Source organism: Chanodichthys erythropterus, chromosome 20, assembly GCF_024489055.1.
Source record: "Chanodichthys erythropterus isolate Z2021 chromosome 20, ASM2448905v1, whole genome shotgun sequence".
NCBI classification, from domain to species: Eukaryota; Metazoa; Chordata; class Actinopteri; order Cypriniformes; family Xenocyprididae; genus Chanodichthys; species Chanodichthys erythropterus.
The window spans coordinates 5,983,447-6,005,604 of NC_090240.1; the positions used below are offsets into that span (position 1 = coordinate 5,983,447).

General features: G+C 42.3%; 1 protein-coding gene across 1 annotated transcript in view; it reads left to right on the plus strand.

Moving 5' to 3' along the window:
• The window catches only part of LOC137008745 (Fc receptor-like protein 5), a 67,182-nt gene that overhangs the window by 11,867 nt on the left and 33,157 nt on the right, over positions 1–22,158 (plus strand). The window contains exon 5 of the mRNA XM_067370465.1: positions 16,923–17,198. Within this exon, the coding sequence (XP_067226566.1) occupies positions 16,923–17,198 (276 nt within the window). The remainder of the gene's footprint in view (positions 1–16,922; positions 17,199–22,158) is intronic.

Consider the following 22,158-nt stretch of genomic DNA (forward strand, 5'->3'; position numbering starts at 1 on the left):
TTTGGAAATGTAAACTGATATTTTCTACAGCAAAAGATATAAATAACTGGCTTAAAAAAAAAACATTTTTGGGGGGTGAAAATACAAACCCCATTCCAAAAAAGTTGGGACACTGTACAAATTGTGAATAAAAAAGCAATGCAATAATTTACAAATCTCAAACTTATATTTTATTCACAATAGAAAATAGATAACATATCAAATGTTGAAAGTGAGACATTTTGAAATGTCAAGCCAAATATTGTCTCATTTTGGATTTCATGAGAGCTACACATTCCAAAAAAGTTGGGACAGGTAGCAATAAGAGGCCGGAAAAGTTAAATGTACATATAAGGAACAGCTGGAGGACCAATTTGCAACTTATTAGGTCAATTGTCAATATGATTGGGTATAAAAAGAGCCTCTCAGAGTGGCAGTGTCTCTCAGAAGTCAAGATGGGCAGAGGATCACCAATTCCCCCAACGCTGCGGCAAAAAATAGTGGAGCAATATCAGAAAGGATTTTCTCAGAGAAAAATTGCAAAGAGTTTGAAGTTATCATCATCTACAGTGCATAATATCATCCAAAGATTCAGAGAATCTGGAACAATCTCTGTGCGTATGGGTCAAGGCTGGAAAACCATACTGGATGCCCGTGATCTTCGGGCCCTTAGACGGCACTGCATCACATACAGGAATGCTACTGTAATGGAAATCACAACATGGGCTCAGGAATACTTCCAGAAAACATTGTCAGTGAACACAATCCACTGTGCCATTCGCCGTTGCCGGCTAAAACTCAATAGGTCAAAAAAGCCATATCTAAACATGATCCAGAAGTGCAGGCGTTTTCTCTGGGCCAAGGCTAATTTAAAATGGACTGTGGCAAAGTGTAAAACTGTTCTGTGGTCAGACGAATCAAAATTTGAAGTTCTTTTTTCGAAAACTGGGATGCCATGTCATCCGGACTAAAGAGGACAAGGACAACCCAAGTAGTTATCAGCGCTCAGTTCAGAAGCCTGCATCTCTGATGGTATGGGATTGCATGAGTGCGTGTGGCACGGGCAGCTTACACATCTGGAAAGGCACCATCAATGCTGAAAGGTATATCCAAGTTCTAGAACAACATATGCTCCCATCCAGATGTCGTCTCTTTCAGGGAAGACCTTGCATTTTCTAACATGACAGTGCCACACCACATCAGTTACAACATCATGGCTGCGTATAAGAAGGATCCAGGTACTGAAATGGCCAGCCTGCAGTCCAGATCTTTCACCCATAGAAAACTTTTGGCGCATCATAAAGAGGAAGATGTGACAAAGATGACCTAAGACAGTTGAGCAACTAGAAGCCTGTATTAGACAAGAATGGGACAACATTCCTATTCCTAAACTTGAGCAACTTGTCTCCTCAGTTCCCAGATGTTTGCAGACTGTCATAAAAAGAAGAGGGGATGCCACACAGTGGTAAACATGGCCTTGTCCCAACTTTTGTGTTGAGATGTGTTCATGCCATGAAATATAAAATCAACTTATTTTTCCCTTAAAATGATAAATTTTCTCAGTTTAAACATTTGATATGTCATCTATGTTGTATTCTGAATAAATTATTGAAATGTGAAACTTCCACATCATTGCATTCTGTTTTTATTCACAATTTGTAGTGTCCCAACTTTTTTGGAATCAGGTTTGTACTGACGCAACTAAGACTTTTGCAGTAGATACAGTACTGTATCTTTCTCTTAAAGTAGGGTTAGACATTATCAGGGGTGGGAAAAATGCCACCAGAATTAATAAAATGCACTCAAAATTCAAGATACAGTGGCAAATATGCCCTAGTATGAGTTAATTTTATATTTATAACATATGATATTAAAGGGATAGTTCACCCAAAAATGAAAATTATCCCATGATTTACTCACCCTCAAGCCATCCTAGGTGTATATATAACAATCTTCTTTCAGAATGTCTATAAATAGACATTGCGTAATATTGTCAATAATGTTTCATTGCTCTATTTCTCCAAAGATAATAGTTCCAAACAAGCCACAGCAAAAGAGTTATGTGTGTCTTTGGCAAGCAACACAATAGTGGTGTTTTGTTCCTAAACAGATCCAAGGTTTTGTAAAAACCAGTTCAGTGATTCAGTGACCCAGTCACTCAGTCACTTGCTTCGTTCCTGAGTGCCATTTTGAATGAATCAGTTGAATGAATGCTTCTATGACTCATTCATTACGAAAGTATTTGCCGCCACCTACTGGTGCTTTTAATTTCATAATTAAAAGTATAATTTATCATTTTATCTTTTATCTCATTTTTTCTATATTGAAAATTCTATAATAAAATCATTAATCGCATAACATTATTTAAGCAATTGTAATTGCAGTGTAAACGTATTCACAGCTAAGATTGCGTATAACATGCTTAGAAAAAAAAATGTCCATGGAAATCAATTTAAGGGGTCACATATTGGGCCTTAAAGTTAATTTCTGTCACTTCCATATAGGTGATATTCCATAAAAAAAAAAAAAAAATATATATATATATATATATATATATATATGAGTTAAACATTAGATATTTACTATAAAACCAATATAATTAATGCATCAACTTTTATCTTCAAAACTTTTCATATTATTGTTATTATAATATTACAAAATCTAAATAATTATAAATATGTTCTATAATAAATTATATTATTATTATTATTATTATTAATAATGATATTACAGTATAAATGTATAATTAAGAAAGTTCATTTAAATAAGGTCAAGCCGAATATAAACTCTACTTGTATCTATTTGGTATTGTAACTTGACTTGATTTGACCTGAACCTCAGGAGGACTTGACTTGACTTGCTTAAGATGAGCCAATGACTTTACTTGGCTTGCTTGGTTTGTGTGCACTGCGACTTGAGACTTGATGGTAGGGACTTGAGACTTGTGAACGTGTGACTTGCTCCAACCTCTGCCATTCACAACCAGTTATCTCATATTCGACTGGGTCGGTCTTCTGTGGCCGAGTATGCTATCCGTTTCTGCAGTCTAGCTGCCACCAGTGGGTGGAATGAAGCTGCTTTCATCACTGCTTTCAGTCAAGGTTTATCCTCCAACTTCTATTATGACGCTATGGGATTGGAGAACATCATTCAATGCTCTATTCGAGTGGTTCAACGCATCTCTGCTTGTCATCCAGATCAACCCCTGCTGCAGTCCTCCTCAAAGTTTCCATCTGCTGTTTTAGCTGCACCAGTAAGAGAGCCTATGCAAGTGGATTATTTTCATTTGGCCCCCTTGGAAAGACAATGATGAATTCTAAATGATCTATGTTTATATTGTGGATTGGATGGCCATTTCATTTCTACCTGCCCAGTTTGTCCTCCTCGGCCAGTGGTGAGTTCCATTTAATTACCAACCATGATTTCATCACTCCAAAAGCATCTCCTGATCAAGAAACTCCCCTTCACACAAACCCTAAGCATCCATTCCATTCTGGGTAAGCCGCTGGGCAGAGGAGTAATCACCCATTTCACACCCACCATCACACTTTGCATAGGCAGCCTGCATAGGGAAGAGATCTCGTTACTAGTGCTAGAAGGATCCAATGCAGACATCATCCTGGGACACCTGTGGTTACAGACACATTCTCCTCATGCCTCCTAGAGTGATGGTGAAATAACTGAATGGAGTGAATACTGCTCCTAGGATTGTCTTAGGATTTTTGGGGCCCTGGAGAAGTTTTGACATGCCCTGACATTTGTGCTTTTTTTCAGTGGCTTATAAACATATTAAGGGCAACTGTATTCAGCATGAGCTAGGCTACCATAATATGTGAACAACATGTATGTACGTGTTTGTGTTTTTGAGAGACTAACATTTAAAAAAAAAAAAAAAAAAAAAAAAAAAAAAATTAAATCACTGAAATAAGGCCACAAGACAAATACTAAATGTGTCCACAAGACTTTTGGGTTTTTGGGTATTGGGTATTATCCCAAAAGAGGGATTGGCTGATGTTTTTAAGGCTCTACCTCATGCACAGATGATGTATATTAATATTATTCCTTTCAGTGCACCTAATAGTCTTTTATCAGTTAGTAAAGATAGTTTCAAGTAATATTGAAAAAATGTATAAAACAAAACATCCTCTTTAGCACCTTTAAGCGATTAATTGAGCATTACCACAGCGATTAAGCGATGATTGAGATTGAACACCTGCTGTTAACAAGCAGAATCACTGAAGAAAAGAGAAACACAATAACAACTGACTTCAGCCACGGCCTTAGATGAGATCTACTGAAGATAAAAGACATTAAATCTCTCAAGATTGAATTAACCTGTTAGCCAGCACCCCCACTTTTGGAAAATCCCAAGAAATGACATACACAAACTAAAACTGATACAGTCCATGAACCCTTTGCAATAAAAGCATAGGTATGGTCACATTTGAAAGCAAACACCTTTTCAGTTTATTGTAAAGTCACAATTAATTGTTTACACAATAAAGAAAATAGTTAAACATAGCTTCAAAGTTTTGAAAAGTTATTGGAAATTTATTTTTATGAAATATCTTTATGGAAATAAAAGTGAAGTTGGCCTTGTAGCAATCTAGAAATGCAATTTTTTGTCTCTATTATAATTACTGTCTATTGTAATTACAATGTTCTATTCAAGTATATTTAATCCCTAATTTCTTTCACAAAACGTGTCACTTCACCTTCTTTGAAACAGTATCTAATGCCCTTCTTGAAAAAAGAAGAAAAAATCAGTGAGCTTTACAATTCAGAATTATTTATTTGTATTACATTTGCTCATAACAGGTGCATCTCTATGAGCTTGCTAGCATTTTTGCTTAATACACCAACAAAACATGACAATTCATAAGATTAAAACCATGTTTTTGCTCCAAACTTACAAGTCGAGTGTTTTAAAGGGATAGTTCACCCAAAAATGAAAATTTGATGTTTATCTGCTTACCCCCAGTGCATCCAAGATGTAGGTGACTTTTTTTCTTCAGTCGAACGCAAATTATGATTTTTAACTGCAACCGCTGCCATCTGTCGGTTAGCAGTAGATGGGAACTTCAACTATAACAGTAAATAAAACTTGCTTAGACAAATCAAAATTAAAACCTGCGGCTCATTAATGACACATTAATGTCCTAAGTCACGAAACGATCGGTTTGTGCAAGAAACCGAACATTATTTATATAATTTTTTACCTCTAATACACCACTATGTCCAACTTCGTTCAGCTTCCTGTTAGTGAGGTCAAAAAACGCATTGTGATGACGGTTTCTCGCTCAAACCGATCGTTTCGTGTCTTAGGACATCAATGTGCCGTCACGAGCCGCAGGGTTTAATTTGGATTTTTCTATGGAAGTTTTTTCGACTGTTATTGTTCAAGTTCCCAATCACTGCAATTATTTGACTGACAGACGGCAGCGGTTGCAGTTAAAAATCATAATTTGCGTTCGACTGAAGAAAAAAAGTCCTCTACATCTTGGATGCACTGAGGGTAAGCAGATAAACATCAAATTTTCATTTTTGGGTGAACTATCCCTTTAAATAACTTTATGTGATGTGATGTGGCTTCGGATAAAAAATCAGACAGAAAATATATTCTTTTATAGTATTCTGCACAATGAGAAAAGCTATCTCGATTAGCATTGCATTATAAATATAATATATTATTATTAAATACCCCACATGACATGAAAAACACAGATAAAACATATATCATCACAATTGTGCATTTATTGTCTTCAAAAGTGTCTATCTGCATGTTATATCCATGGTTATAGTGATTTCTGAAAGCCTCTGTTAGTTCCTGGAATGTCACGTTATGCCTGTCCTTCACTGCGTGCCATTTGTGGACAATATGTGCACAGAGCGTCCTCTGGCTGCAAGTATGAATTGGAAACATAGTACATCAGAGGATCATAGTGTCATAATGATGACAACAGCGTGTTTTGGCTAAAAATTGAATAAAAGTTACTCCTCTGTATAGAAATTTGACATAAACATATATCATAAACAATCAGCTCAGCAAAAGTTAGTAATTCAGGACAGTATATCTGCAAAGGAAAACATCTGGAGAGAACGCCAGTGTCTACAGGAGAAGCAGAAGCTTTGCAGCTTCATATTTATGGCAAGTAAAACTACTTCTGAAAATATATTATATTATTGATATGTGAAAGAAAGAGGTGAAACACTATAAGCAGCATCCAAATTTTTCAATTGCATTTCAAAGGAAAACATTTTTTTTTTTTACCCAAATGAAAAAAATTGACTCTGAAGTGTTCAGTTGATGAAGATTCTAATAAATGGGGCTATATATGGTTTGAAACTTCTCAAGGATAAGGACATTTCCATTTCTAGAAATACTGTCAGTCATTTTAGTAAAAGTGAATCGGGATTGTATACTTGAAGAGAAAAACATGGAAATGAAAATGTGAAAGTCATTTCAGAAATTAATAAAATAATTCAGATAGTGACAGTCAGGAGCCTTAAGGGGATCAAGGATGTTTTTGTTCTGCTTTCTGTTCACTCAAACACTTATTTAGGTCTATGGATTACACATTTTTAACACAAACTAAAAAAAACATCTCGGGTTACTTGTGTTACCCTGGTTCCCTGAATAGGGAATGAGACGCTGCATTGAGAAGCATTGGGATCACCTCTGTGTGATTACATCTTGAAGCACTTGTGAAATCGAACCAATGGCATGACGGGATGTCATAGCGGGTGACGTCACAGACCAGGAAACTATAAAGCACACCTGAGAACAAAGAATGCCAGCTTCTGATTGGCTGAAGCAAGATGCTCACAGGCATGCAGGGACTATGGCAGGGCGACGCAGCGTCTCGTTCCCTATTCAGGGAACCAGGGTTACACAAGTAACCCAAGACGTTCCCTTTCATGGGAACTTCGAGCTGCATCAAGACGCATTGGGAACCCTATCCCAACTACGCCATAATGCCCGGTGCCTGTCTGTTATCATTGAGATGAGAGCACAGTAGACTCCGAAATGGAGCCCAAGTCAAGGTTGTAAAACCTAAAAAAGATATGCTGAGAGGACCACCCAGCCGTATCACATATATAATGGAGGGGGGCTCCGAGATCAAAGCCTTTGGGACATTGGTGGGGACCTTGGCTATATAACCAGGTGTAGGATGAAGGAAAGCCTTAACCATACCAGGCACAAATTCCAAACATGAGGGAGCAACAGAGAGTGCTTGAAGATCTCCAATTCTTTTGAGAGGTAAAATTGCCAACAGGAAGATAGTTTTGAGAGTGAGGAATCTCTCAGACACCTCCTCTAATGGTTCGAAGGGAGCCTCAGTTAACCCTCAGGTTGTGTTCAAAACCCTATAACACATGTGATGTTCCCGGTCAAAAATGACCGGCCCATAAAAAAAAGCATATAAATCACTCATTATACCATATTTTCACCCAATCTTGGATTCAATCTTTTTGTCAACAAGTTCTCTTTCAATTAGGACTGGTTTTATATTTTGATTTGGATCTGAATAATCATAGGCCTCATTTATTTGAGAGTAGGCATTTCATTTTTTTAGTAATTTTTTTTAAATTTTTGAATAATTTTGGAAATATTAAATAAAATCTGAAGAAAATTGGTATTGTTGATCACACTAGTCTACTCTAATGTTTCACCAGGAATTTTGTTTTGAAACTTTTGTTTTGTAAAAAAATATGGCACAGTCACACTTGTGGTGTTCCCGGTCAAAAATGACCGGCCTATAAAAAATAGCTTATAAATCACTCATTATACCATATTTTCACCCAATCTTGGATTCAATCTTTTTGTCAACTTGTTCTCTTTCAATTAGGACTGGTTTTATATTTCTGTTTGCATCTGATTAATCATGGGCCTCATTTATCTGAGAGTAGGCATCTCATTTTTTGAGTAAAAAACAAATAATTTATGAGTAAATTTGGAAATATTAAAAAAAATATGAAAAAAATGGCTACTGTTGATCACACTAGTCTACTCTAATGTTTCACCAGGAATTTTGTTTTGAAACTTTTGTTTTGTAAAAAATATGGCACATAGTCACACTTGTGGTGTTCCCGGTCAAAAATGACCGGCCTATAAAAAATAGCTTATAAATCACTCATTATAACATATTTTTACCCAATCTTGGATTCAATCTTTTTGTCAACTTGTTCTCTTTCAATTAGGACTGGTTTTATATCCTGTTTGCATCTGATTAATCGTGGGCCTCATTTATCTGAGAGTAGGCATGGTCAAAATGGTCACAATGGCCGACCATTGAAAGTGAATGGGAGAGATTGAAAATAACAGAACAATTTAGTTTTCAGGAGCATGTTCATTATTTTCATGTACACATATGAGCATATGTGCTTGCAAACATCGAGCCCTTGGACCTGTGCATGTAAACTTTTGCAGCTCGTTTTTGTATTTGGTTGCGTTGTGAACTTTTGCAGCGCGTTTTTGTATTTGGTTGCGTTGTGAATTTTTGCAGCGCGTTTTTGTATTTGGTTGCGTTGTGAACTTTTGCAGCGCGTTTCTGTGTTTGGTTGCGTTGTGAACTTTTGCAGCGCGTTTCTGTGTTTGGTTGCGTTGTGAACTTTTTCAGCGCGTTTCTGTATTTGGTTGCGTTGTGAACTTTTGCAGCGCGTTTTTGTATTTGGTTGCATTGTGAACTTTTGCAGCGCGTTTCTGTGTTTGGTTGCGTTGTGAACTTTTGCAGCGCGTTTCTGCATTTGGTTGCGTTGTGAACTTTTGCAGCGCGTTTCTGTATTTGGTTGCGTTGTGAACTTTTGCAGCGCGTTTTTGTATTTGGTTGCGTTGTGAACTTTTGCAGCGCGTTTCTGTATTTGGTTGCGTTGTGAACTTATGCAGCATGTTTTTGTATTTGGTTGCGTTGTGAATTTTTGCAGCGCATTTCTGTGTTTGGTTGCGTTGTGAACTTTTGCAGCATGTTTTTGTATTTGGTTGCGTTGTGAATTTTTGCAGCGCATTTCTGTGTTTGGTTGCGTTGTGAACTTTTGCAGCATGTTTTTGTATTTGGTTGCGTTGTGAACTTTTGCAGCGCGTTTTTGTATTTGGTTGCGTTGTGAACTTTTGCAGCGCGTTTCTGTATTTGGTTGCGTTGTGAACTTATGCAGCATGTTTTTGTATTTGGTTGCGTTGTGAATTTTTGCAGCGCATTTCTGTGTTTGGTTGCGTTGTGAACTTTTGCAGCGCGTTTCTGTGTTTGGTTGCGTTGTGAACTTATGCAGCATGTTTTTGTATTTGGTTGCGTTGTGAATTTTTGCAGCGCATTTCTGTATTTGGTTGCGTTGTGAACTTTTGCAGCGTGTTTTTGTATTTGGTTGCGTTGTGAACTTTTGCAGCACATGTGTTGTCAAACTCATGAAGAAGTTACCCGTTGTACTCCAGTGAAGTCCACAATATGGAGAAAAATCCTGCAAAGTTTTCCTCAACCTTATTTTCCTTTCAACTGAAGAAAGAAAGACATGGGGTGAGTGAATTATCAGGAAATTTTAATTATAGAGCAAATCCTTCTTCTTTTGAAGCCGGGTCACTGCAGTCACGGCCAGTTTGTGTTTGTGTGTGTGTGTGTGTGTGTGTGCTTTTGTTTATATTACATTGTGGGGACCAAATGTCCCCATGATGTAATATAAACCTGAGTTCACCTACATCGTGGGGACCAGCCAGCGGTCCCCACAATGTAAATGGGTTTATAAATCATATAGAATGAGTTTTTGTGAAAAAGTAAAAGTTTGCACAGTTTCCTGTGAGGGTTAGGTTTAGGGGTAGGGGCAGGGTAGGGGGATAGAATGTACAGTTTGTTCAGTGTAAAATGCATTGAAGTCTATGGAAAGTCCCCACAATTCACAAAAACAAACATGTGTGTGTGTGTGTGTGTGTGTGTGTGTGTGTGTGTGGTAATGTCAGATGGATAAATGTATATTAGATGCAGGTTAAGGTAGGATCAAATTTCTCTCTGTGGAAAAGAATGTGTGTAATACTCAAAAAAGTTTGTATGTTTTAACGTGTGTGTGTCTGGGTAGCGTGTGTATAAATGTATCGATACATGCACAGGTCCAAGGGCTCGATGTTTGCAAGCACATATGCTCATATATGTACATGAAAATAATGAACATGCTCCTGAAAACTAAATTGTTCTGTTATTTTCAGTCTCTCCCATTCACTTTCAATGGTCGGCCATTGTGACCATTTTTGACCATGCCTACTCTCAGATAAATGAGGCCCATGATTAATCAGATGCAAACAGAAATATAAAACCAGTCCTAATTGAAAGAGAACAAGCTGATAAAAAGATTGAATCCAAGATTGGGTGAAAATATGGTATAATGAGTGATTTATAAGCTATTTTTTATAGGCCGGTCATTTTTGACCGGGAACACCACAAGTGTGACTATGTGCCATATTTTTTACAAAACAAAAGTTTCAAAACAAAATTCCTGGTGAAACATTAGAGTAGACTAGTGTGATCAACAGTAGCCATTTTTTTCATATTTTTTTTTAATATTTCCAAATTTACCCACAAATTATTTGTTTTTTACTCAAAAAATGAGATGCCTACTCTCAGATAAATGAGGCCCATGATTAATCAGATGCAAACAGAAATATAAAACCAGTCCTAATTGAAAGAGAACAAGTTGACAAAAAGATTGAATCCAAGATTGGGTGAAAATATGGTATAATGAGTGATTTATAAGCTATTTTTTATAGGCCGGTCATTTTTGACCGGGAACACCACAAGTGTGACTATGTGCCATATTTTTTACAAAACAAAAGTTTCAAAACAAAATTCCTGGTGAAACATTAGAGTAGACTAGTGTGATCAACAATACCAATTTTCTTCAGATTTTATTTAATATTTCCAAAATTATTCAAAAATTTTAAAAAATTTACTCAAAAAATGAGATGCCTACTCTCAGATAAATGAGGCCCACGATTAATCAGATGCAAACAGAAATATAAAACCAGTCCTAATTGAAAGAGAACAAGTTGACAAAAAGATTGAATCCAAGATTGGGTGAAAATATGGTATAATGAGTGATTTATAAGCTATTTTTTATGGGCCGGTCATTTTTGACCGGGAACACCACGAGTGTAACAAGGTAACAAAACCCCCACAAAAAATTAAGAAAATGTCCAAAAAAATATTGAGATTTAGTTATACCCTTTGGGAACAAAGTCACTAAGTTTCAGTCCAAAGCGATAACATTAACTAGTATTTTCGGGAAAAAGAAAATTGGTGTTCGGGTCAAATTGACCCGAACACAACATGAGGGTTAACCTTTCCAAGACAATAGCCAAGTCCCAGGCCTCAGCCTCTGGGTACCACAATGAACTCTCTTCCCACAGAAGAGCCCCCCAAAGGAGCACAATAAGCGGAAATAGCCGCTATATATCTTCAAGGTAGAAGAAGATAAACCATCCGAGAATCTATCTTGGAGAAATTGCAGCACATTGCTGATAGAGGAGTGGGACAGGTCCAACTGACGTTGTCCACACCAAGTAGAAAACAACTTCCATTTATATGCATATAGCTTTATCGTGGAGGGAGCTCTGGAGTGGAGTATGGTCTCCAGAACCTTGGTTGGGAGACCGGATTCTATGAGCCTAGCCCCCTCAGAGGCCAGGCCCACAGTTTCCAGAACTCCGGGTGGGGGTGAAGTATCATGCCGCCCGCTTGAGACAGAAGGTCCTGTCTGATGGGGAACTCCATGGGGGAGCAGTCTAGGAGAGACACTATGTCTGTAAACTAAACTCGGGTCGGCCAGAACGGGGCTATCAATATGAGATGGACCCCGTCCTGGCGAACCCTCTCCAGAACTCCTGGGAGCAGAGCAATCGGGGGAAATGAGTACAGACACAGCCTGGGCTGAGAGTACCACGGTGGGCAAAGTTTCTTTTGAAGCAAACAGGTCGACTTCTGCGTGACCGAAATTTTTCCAAATGAGCTCTACCACCTTGGGGTAGAGTCTCCATTCCCTGGACCTCGGCCCCTGCCTCGACAGGATGTCTGCCCCCACATTTCGATGCCCCTGGATATAAGCCGCTCTTGTGGGAGAGGAGCTTTCCCGGGGCCACAGGAGGATCTGATGGGCTAACTTGAACAACTGGCGAGACTTCAGACCCCCCTGGTGGTTGATTATAGGAGACCACCGACATGTTGTCCATGCGGTCAACACGTGATGCCCCACAGGTCTGGGAGTAAGTATTTGAGAGCTCAAAATACCGCCATCATTTCCAGTCGATTTATGTGCCAGGAAAGTAGATGGTCCTCCCAAAGACCCTGAGCTGAGCGACCACTCATGATCGCCCCCCTCGCCTGTGAGGGAAGCATCCATAGTTGGCATTACCAACAACAAGGAGCCCCCAACACAGATCCCTGGGACAGGAACCAAGGCTTCTTCCACATGACTAAGGCATCTCCGCGTGACCTTGATCATGCAAAAAGGATTTCCCGTCTGGGAAAACCCCTTGGTCCTGAGCCACCACTGTAAGGGTCTCATGTGCAGCAGGCCAAAAGGTATCAAGTTGGGCGCAGCTGCCATCAGACCCAACAGTCTCTGAAACTGTTTTACAGTGAGTGAGTGGCCTAATTTCAACCCATTCACAGAGAATGGAATTCACCCGAGCAGGAGACAGATGTGTCTGCATCATGGTGGAATCCCAGACTACCCCTAGGTAGTTGGTAGTTTGAGATGGAAGAAGCACACTCTTCTTGGCATTGAGTCTCAGCCTTAACCTTCTCATGTGAGACAGGACAACATCTCGATGTTGGACTGCCAGTTGCTCGGATTGAGCTAGAATCAAACTGTATTATGGAGCTGCATCCACGCATTTCGTGAAGGTGTGGGGGGAAAGTGCTAGGCCGAAAGGAAGAACCCTGTATTGATAAGCTTCGCCCCCGAAAGCAAATCTGAGGAACTTCCTGTGCTGAGGATGGATGGACACATGAAAGTAAGCATCTTTCAGATCTATTGTCACAAACCAGTCCTAAGATCTGATCTGTGGGATGATCTTTTTGAGTGTTAGGATCTTGAACTTGAGCTTTTGAACAGAGCGATTTAACACAAGTAAATCTAGAGTAGGACGCAACCCTCCATCCTTCTTTGGAACAATGAAGTATCAGCTGTAAAACCCTGACAGCTTCCTGGGAGGAGGAACCCTTTCTATAGTCCTTTTTGCAAGAGCGTCAGAACCTCTTGTTCCATCACCAGAGATGGCTCGGGGTCCACCCCCATAGGATGACCCCACTGAACCGGGGTGGGTGAGATCCGAACTGAATTTGTAACTCTTTTCTATTGTGAGCAAGACCCATTGAAAAATACTGGGGAGAAGTTTCCATTCTGCCAGAAATTCTACTAAGGGAACCAGTCTCTCGAGACTGGTCTCTTGTGTTTTTTGACGGATAACATACAGTGTGATATAGGACCCTCTCTGGAGGGGGCTGCCCTCAGAAGTCCCATGCCACTGATGTCAGGACTTCTTTGAAGCCTTCTTAGTGATAATGACAGTCCTCAGATCTGTCTTACCCTTCGAAGGCTTCGACTGTGTCGCCCATTCCAGTCCCCAAGCTCTTTGTGGGGGAGCATGGGTGGGGGCACTCTGTTTTTGTTGCGCTCTATGTGCTGAGGAGCTGCTTGACGCCTGAGGCTGCTCCCGCTCAGCAGCCTCAGGGGGTAGAGAGCGGTGGGGGAGGAACTTTTGGAAGGCCGCTGACTGTTTTTTGGCTTCCTGGAACCTCTCGATGACCGATGTGACAGAGTCGCCGAAGAGGCCCAGGGAAGACAGCGACACATCCATGAGAACGCTTTTATCCTTCTCTTTGATATCAGATAAATTTAGCCATAAATGCCTCTCCGTGGCCACCAGGGCTGCCATAGACCGGCCGATTGTTTTAACCATCTCCTTGGTGGCCCAGAGAGACAGATCAGTTGCTTTTCTGAGTTCCTGTATAGTTTCAAAACTTGCTTCACTGCTCTCAGCTATTTCCCCCAGCAGGTCAGCCTGATAAGCTTGTAAAATTGACATTGTATGCAAACAAGCTGCAGCCTGACCTGCTGCCGAATAAGCTTTGCCCACCAGCACTGATGTAGTTCTTAGCGGTCTGGTGGGCAGCGTCAGGGATTTAAGGGATGATGCAGACTCGGGAGAGAGATAGCTCGCAAACGTCTCTTCTACCCTAGGCATCACCCCATAACCATACTGTTTTAGCCCCACGATGTTGGAATAGACAGAAGTCTGGGGGCTGAACACTCTATACTGTGCTGGTCTCTGCCACGACCTCGACACCTCGGTGTGGAGGTCGGGAAAGAGCGGCAGTCCCAGACACTGAGGTTGTGACCTAGCAAGCAGAAAGCCTTGCTCTTTTGACGTGCCTCATTTCTTTCAACAGGCCACTCAATATGTGTCACGGAAGCACAGAGACAAGAAGGTAAGATCCAAATGCAGCTTTAATGGGGTAATCCAAAACATAATCCACAACATGCAAGGGTCAAAATCCACAGAGCAGTCCAAACAGAAAACAAAGAAACAAACAGAAGCCGGTGACATAAAGTGAAACCACAATAACAAAAACAGAAACAAACTCAGTATAAATAGTCAGACACTAATGAGCAAACACAAAACAGCTGTGTGCAATGAAACAGGGATATTGAGTCCGGGAAGTGAGTTCTGGGAAATGTAGTCCGAGTGATAAAAACCAAAAGTCCAGGTAGGAGTGCCCTCTAGTGACAGACAAGGGCACTTCCAGTAATGATCATGACAATATGTAACTTTTCTGCTGTCCTGGTCACAACCTCTAGCAGCTCCTCATAAGCTGGAGAAGAGGATGGCGAGTCCTCATCTCCAGCTTCGACGCTCAGCACATCCACCTCCTCAGAGCTGGATCGATGAAGCACCGATGCCTCACTTTGGGGGGAAGAAACTGCAGCGCGTGCTTTCGACACCAGAGGAGAGACACTGGGCCTGACAGATGAGGGCAGAGATAAGGCTGGGCCTGTCTATAACCCCTCTGTCAGATCCATCCGTGAACCCCACAAATGAAGCCGCCGCTCTGCCTTGGCAGAAGCGGGACCCGATCCACGGGGAACACTGGTCATGGCGCTCTCCTTATCTTTATCAAAGAGCGCCCGGTGAGAACGGACTTCCTCAAGAGCTGCCTGGGCATGCTCCACTCCTAAACAAACAACACACATCGTGTGTGTATCCCCACTCGTGATGAAACAAGGGCAGGGATGAAAACACTTGACAAACTGCTGTTTTCTCACCATTTTGTGTCTTATATATATATATATATCTATATATATATATATATAGTGGGTACGGAAAGTATTCAGACCCCCTTAAAATTTATTGCAGCCATTATATTGCAGCCATTTTCTAAAATCATTTAAGTTCATTTTTTTCCTCATTAATGTACACACAGCACCCCATATTGACAGAAAAACACAGAATTGTTGACATTTTTGCAGATTTATTAAAAAAGAAAAACTGAAATATCACATGGTCCTAAGTATTCAGACCCTTTGCTCAGTATTTAGTAGAAGGACCCTTTTGATCTAATACAGCCACGAGTCTTTTTGGGAAAGATGCAACAAGTTTTTCACACCTGAATTTGGGGATCCTCTGCCATTCCTCCTTGCAGATCCTCTCCAGTTCTGTCAGGTTGGATGGTAAACATTGGTGGACAGCCATTTTTAGGTCTCTCCAGAGATGCTCAATTGGGTTTAAGTCAGGGCTCTGGCTGGGCCATTCAAGAACAGTCACGGATTTGTTGTGAAACTACTCCTTCATTATTTTAGCTGTGTACTTAGGGTTATTGTCTTGTTGGAAGGTAAACCTTCGGCCCAGTCTCAGGTCCTGAGCACTTTGGAGAAGGTTTTCATCCAGGATATCCCTGTACTTGGCCGCATTCATCTTTCCCTCAATTGCAACCAGTCGTCCTGTCCCTGCAGCTGAAAAACACCCCCACAGCATGATGCTGCCACCACCATGCGTCACTGTTGGGACTGTATTGGACAGGTGATGAGCAGTGCCTGGTTTTCTCCAAACATACCACTTAGAATTAAGGCCAAAAAGTTCTATCTTGGTCTCATCAGACCAGATAATCTTATTTCTCACCATCTTGGAGTCCTTCAGGCGGGCTTTCATGTGTCTTGCACTGAGGAGAGGCTTCCGTCGGGCCACTCTGCTATAAAGCTCTGACTGGTGGAGGGCTGCAGTGATGGTTGACTTTCTACAACTTTCTCCCATCTCCTGACTGCATCTCTGGAGCTCAGCCACAGTGATCTGTCAGTGACCTGATAGCTCAGTTTGGCCAGACGACCAGCTCTAGGAAGGGTTCTGGTCGTCCCAAACATCTTCCATTTAAGGATTATGGAGGCCACTGTGCTCTTAGGAACCTTAAGTGAAGCAGAAATTTTTTTGTAACCTTGGCCAGATCTGTGCCTTGCCACAATTCAGTCTCTGAGCTCTTCATGCAGTCCCTTTGACCTCATGATTCTCATTTTCTCTGACATGCACTGTGAGCTGTAAGGTCTTATATAGACAGGTGTGTGGCTTTCCTAATCAAGTCCAATCAGTATAATCAAACACAGCTGGACGGAAGGTGTAGATTGAGATACAGGGATAGTTTGAAGGGGTCTTCCTCGTCTACTTACTTCCTCTTCGTCGTCTTGGTATCAATGTGTGCTCGGTAAGACCGTTTTGTGCTTGAGCACCACAGAGTCATGTTTTACTGTAACTTCAGCAGCTCCATGCACGTGAACAAATGCGTCAATCACTTTAGCGCCCTTTGTTTAGTCACAAGGCGTTAAACGGCGGCAATAATCAGTGTGTACAGTCCTTTACGCTCTATGTTAACAGATTCACCTTACAGTTTGGTTCGTTTTCTTCTCTCCCCTTTTAGATCTGCCTGAAGCAAGAGTCCAGTCAGAATGGACAGAAGCATTTCCTGGTGAAAACGTGTCTTTGCAGTGTGTGATTCCTGTATCTGAAAACTGGATCTATAAGTGGTTCAAGGACTCAGAAAATGTTGTCTCTAGTGATGAAAGAAGCATAAAAGACAACACTCTTACTCTCTCAGTGAAGTCTGGTCATGAAGGGGATTATGCGTGTCAAGCTGAGCTGAAGGGCAGGACGGTGACAACCACAAAAAGCAAAATACATTCATTAAAGGTTTATGGTAAGTTTTTGTCACAGAATAATCTATTATCAGTTTAGATAAAAACAGCATGTCATGACTAATACACAATCCTTCACATTGTGAAATACAGCCATTTTTAATATTTCAGAACGCAGCTCTTTATTTTTGCATAATTCATTAACCCCATGCTTATTATATAATGTCAACATTGTATATCTTGTAATTATTTATCATTGAGTTTTGGTTCTGTTTTTTATCAGCCTCATTTTAAGCAAAATTTCCAAAGGGCTTCCATTGAAATTATAATAAATAATTATAATTCAGTCATACTCACCTTCATTCATACTTTTGCTTCGGAGCCGATCGGATCGGATCTGCGCATTTCACCTCTTCAAGAGAGCGAATTTCTATTAAGAGCAAAACAACAATAATAATTGCTATAGGATAAGATCCTAAAAACAGCCATTTTAATTGCTACTTCACTGTTTTGTTCTGGTGGCTGCTCGAGTCTCTCCAGCTGGTGGGAAAGGCACGCTCAGTGGTGAGTGTGATGGCGCGCTGCCCACAGGACGGTGCTGCACTCATCCCTGGGTGCTTCGGCTGGTGAGGTATACTGAAAGAGCAAGCACGGGCGATCAGCGTCTTTTTCAAGATGTCTTTTCGTCCATGTGTTTCTGGATGCGGTCGTTTCCTGACCTCCTCTGACAGCCACGACCACTGTCTCACGTGTCTGGGTAGACCGCACGCTGAGTCAGCGCTCGTGGATGGTACATGCCCTCACTGCGAGGGCATGTCCATGTTGGTGTTGAGATCGCAACTCTCCTTCTTTAACACAGAAGGCAGGGTCCCCTCTGTCACTACCCCAGCGCCGGCGGCTGTAGCGTCTGCCGGTCTGGTTAGTGCTCTGGGATATCTGAGGATCACAGTGGGAGCCACTTCGTCGGGTCCGTCCCCACGAACTTCCCACTCCTCCACAACACCATATGCCATCGAGCTGCCGCCTGCTGTCGCGGGGCCCTCTTCGGGGGTGCCCCACGTCACTTTCGGTGCTTCGGAGGAGGATCGGATGTCGATTTCTGCATCGGGGAGTGGGCTGAACGGTTCAGAGAGCGACGATGACTCCGAGCTTCCGCCCTCTGGGATGGTTGCTCAGTCGGAGGCGGACTCTGAGCTAACAGCCATGCTTGCCCGGGCCGCCGCGGGCATCGTTCTCGAGTGGAACCCTCCACCCTGTCCCGAGCGCTCACGGTTGGATGACTGGTTTCTGGGGTCGGGGCGCAGCACTCAGTCCCGCCCCAATGCTGTTCTTCCCGGAAGTGCATGAGGAGCTCCAGAAGACCTGGTTGGCACCTCACACTGCCAGACTACGGTCCTCTGCCTCCTCCACTGTCACTACCCTCGATGGAGGAGCCGTCAAAGGGGTACATGGACATCCCGCAGGTGGAACGTGCGATTGCGGAGCACTTGTGCCCAGCCACCTGGCGGAATCGTCCGCGTCTCCCGTCCAAAGCGGGTAAGACCACGGCCGCTCTTGCTGCCAAGGCTTACTCCGCTGCTGGACAGGCGGCTTCTGTCCTGTACGCCATGGCCATCTTGCAAGGTCCATCAGGTGAAAGCTCTGAAAGAGCTGCACGAGGGTAGTGCTGAACCAGGGTTGCTGCAAGAGCTACGCACGGCGACCGACCTCGCCCTCCGGGCGACGAAGGTCACGGCGCGCGCCCTGGGTCAAACGATGTCCACCCTGGTGGTCCAGGAACGGCATCTTTGGTTGGACCTGGCTGAGATGAGGGAGGTTGACAAAACTCTTTCTTGACGCCCCCATCTCCCAGGCCAGCCTCTTCGGCGACACTGTCGAGGACTTCGCCCAGCAGTTCTCTGCAGTGCAAAAGCAGACGGAGGCCATCAAGCACATCCTGCCCAGGCGTGATGATGCCACCAATCCGCCACGGGCCGTGCCTTCGTCTGCTCCTTGCCGAGGGCATCCTCCTGCGGCCCCGGCTCCTGTGAGATCGGATCCTTCCCATCCTCCTTGAGCCACCCGCAGGAAGGCCACGCCCCCCGCCCAGCCCGCCAAGCCTCCTTCCAAGAAAAGGAAGAAGGCCAAGAAGCGGCCCTGAGACGGGAGAGCCGGAGATTTTGGAAGCTGCTCGGGAGACGGTGACCGCACCACTCCTTCCCCCGGGAGAGGGCCCGGGGGAGAATCCTGTGTTGGGTTTTCTTTTTTCGGACAATCAGACTCGGCTACGCGATTCAGTTCGCCAGGCGTCCCCCCAGGTTCAGCGGCGTTCTGTTCACCTTGGTAACAGGTCCCAACGCCTCTGTCCTGCGGGCGGAGATTGCGGTTCTTTTGGCGAAGGACGCAATAGAGCCTGTCCCTCAAGCCGAGATGGAGCCTGGGTTTTACAGCCCTTACTTCATAGTACCCAAGAAAGGCAGGTGGTTATGACCAATCCCGGATCTGCATGTCTTGAATCGGGCCCTTCACAAGCTCCCGTTCAAGATGCTCATGGTGAAACGCATTCTCACGTGCGTTCTCGCCCGGGATTGGTTTACAGCAATAGACCTGAAGGACGCGTACTTTCATGTCTCGATCCTTCCTCGACACAGACCGTTCCTACGGTTTGCGTTCGAGGGGCGGGCATATCAGTACAAGGTCCTACCCTTCGGGCTGTCCCTGTCTCCTCGCGTCTTTACCAAAGTCGCAGAGGTGGCCCTTGCCCCGCTCAGGGAAGTGGGCGTTCGCATCCTCAACTACCTCGACGACTGGCTCATTCTGGCCCAGTCCCGAGAGCAGTTGTGCGAACACAGGGGCCTGGTGCTCAGTCACCTCAGCCAGTTGGGGCTTCGGGTCAACTGGGAGAAGAGCAAGCTCTGCCCCGTGCAGAGCATCTCTTTTCTCGGTGTGGAGCTGGACTCGGTCAACATGACAGCACGTCTCACCAACAAGCGTGCACAGTTGGTGCTAAACTGCCTGAACTCGTTCTCGCGGAAAACAGCGGTCCCACTGAAACAATTTCAGAGGCTCCTGGGGCATATGGCTCGCCTCCTTCAAGAGGGTTGGGGACCTGCAAGCATTTTCGGTCAGCGATTCGTGCCTGGAATTCGGGCCGGACTACTCTCACGTGATCTTGAGACCCCGGCCTGGATATGTGCCCAATCCCTTCAGGGACCAGGTGGTGAACCTGCAAGCACTGCATTTTTTCTGTCTTCAGAATGTGGGTTACCATTCACAAACATTATAAACCTTGGAAGACTAAGGATATTTTTAGATACATCTCGGATTGTGTTCGTCTGAAAGAAGATACACCTAGGATGGCTTGAGGGTGAGTAAATCATGGGATAATTTTCATTTTTGGGTGAACTATCCCTTTAAGAAATATTTCCAGAATATTAGCACAATTGCAAATGTGATATTGATTTTATACAACAGTTTAGTTAACAAAAACAGTTAACAATATTGACATTTTAGACATTGCGTAATATTGTCAATAATGTTTCATTGCTCTATTTCTCCAAAGATAATAGTTCCAAACAAGCCACAGCAAAAGAGTTATGTGTCTCTGCGGCAAGCAACACGATAGTGGTGTTTTGTTCCTAAACAGATCCAAGGTTTTGTAAAAAAAAGTTCAGTGATTCAGTGACCCAGTCACTCAGTCACTTGCTTCGTTCCTGAGTGCCATTTTGAATGAATCAGTTGAATGAATGCTTCTGTGACTCATTCATTACGAAAGTATTTGCCGCCACCTACTGGTGCTTTTAATTTTATAATTAAAAGTATAATTTATTATTTTTACCTAATTTTATCTTTTATCTCATTTTTTTCTATATTAAAAATTCTATATTTAAATCATTAATCGCATAACATTATTTATGCAATTGTAATTGCAGTGTAAACGTATTCACCTCTAAGATTGCGTATAATATGCTTAGAAAAAAAATGTCCATGGAAAACAATTCAAGGGGTCACATATTGGGCCTTAATGGGAAAGTTAATTTCTGTCACTTCCATGTAGGTGATATTCCATAAAAATATATATATGAGTTAAACATTAGATATTTACTATAAAACCAATATAATTAATGCATCAACTTTTATCTTCAAAATTTTTCATATAATTGTTATTATAATATTACAAAATCTAAATAATTATAAATATGTACTATAATAAATTATATTATTATTATTATTAATGATATTACAGTATAAATGTATAATTAAAAAAGTTCATTTCTGAGGGAAAAACAAACAAGGTCAAGCCGAATATAAACTCTGCTTGTTTCTGTTTGGTATTGTAACTTGACTTGATTTGACCTGAACCTCAGCAGGACTTGACTTGACTTGCTTAAGATGAGCTTTACTTGGCTTGCTTGGTTTGTGTGCACTGCGACTTGAGACTTGATGGTAGGGACTTGAGACTTGTGAACGTGTGACTTGCTCCAACCTCTGCCGTTCACAACCAGTTATCTCATATTTGACTGGGTCGGTCTTCTGTGGCTGGGTATGCTATCCGTTTCTGCAGTCTAGCTGCCACCAGTGGGTGGAATGAAGCTGCTTTCATCACTGCTTTCAGTCAAGGTTTATCCTCCAACCTCTATTATGACGCTATGGGATTGGAGAATATCATTCAATGCTCTATTCGAGTGGTTCAACGCATCTCTGCTTGTCATCCAGATCAACCCCTGCTGCAGTCCTCCCCAAAGTTTCCATCTGCTGTTTTAGCTGCACCAGTAAGTGAGCCTATGCAAGTGGATTATTTTCATTTGGCCCCCTTGGAAAGACAAGGATGAATTCTAAATTATCTATGTTTATATTGTGGATTGGATGGCCATTTCATTTCTTCCTTCCCAGTTTGTCCTCCTCGGCCAGTGGTGAGTTCCATTTAATTACCAACCATGATTTCATCACTCCAAAAGCATCTCCGGATCAAGAAACTCCCCTTCACACAAACCCTAAGCATCCATTCCATTCTGGGTAAGCCGCTGGGCAGAGGAGTAATCA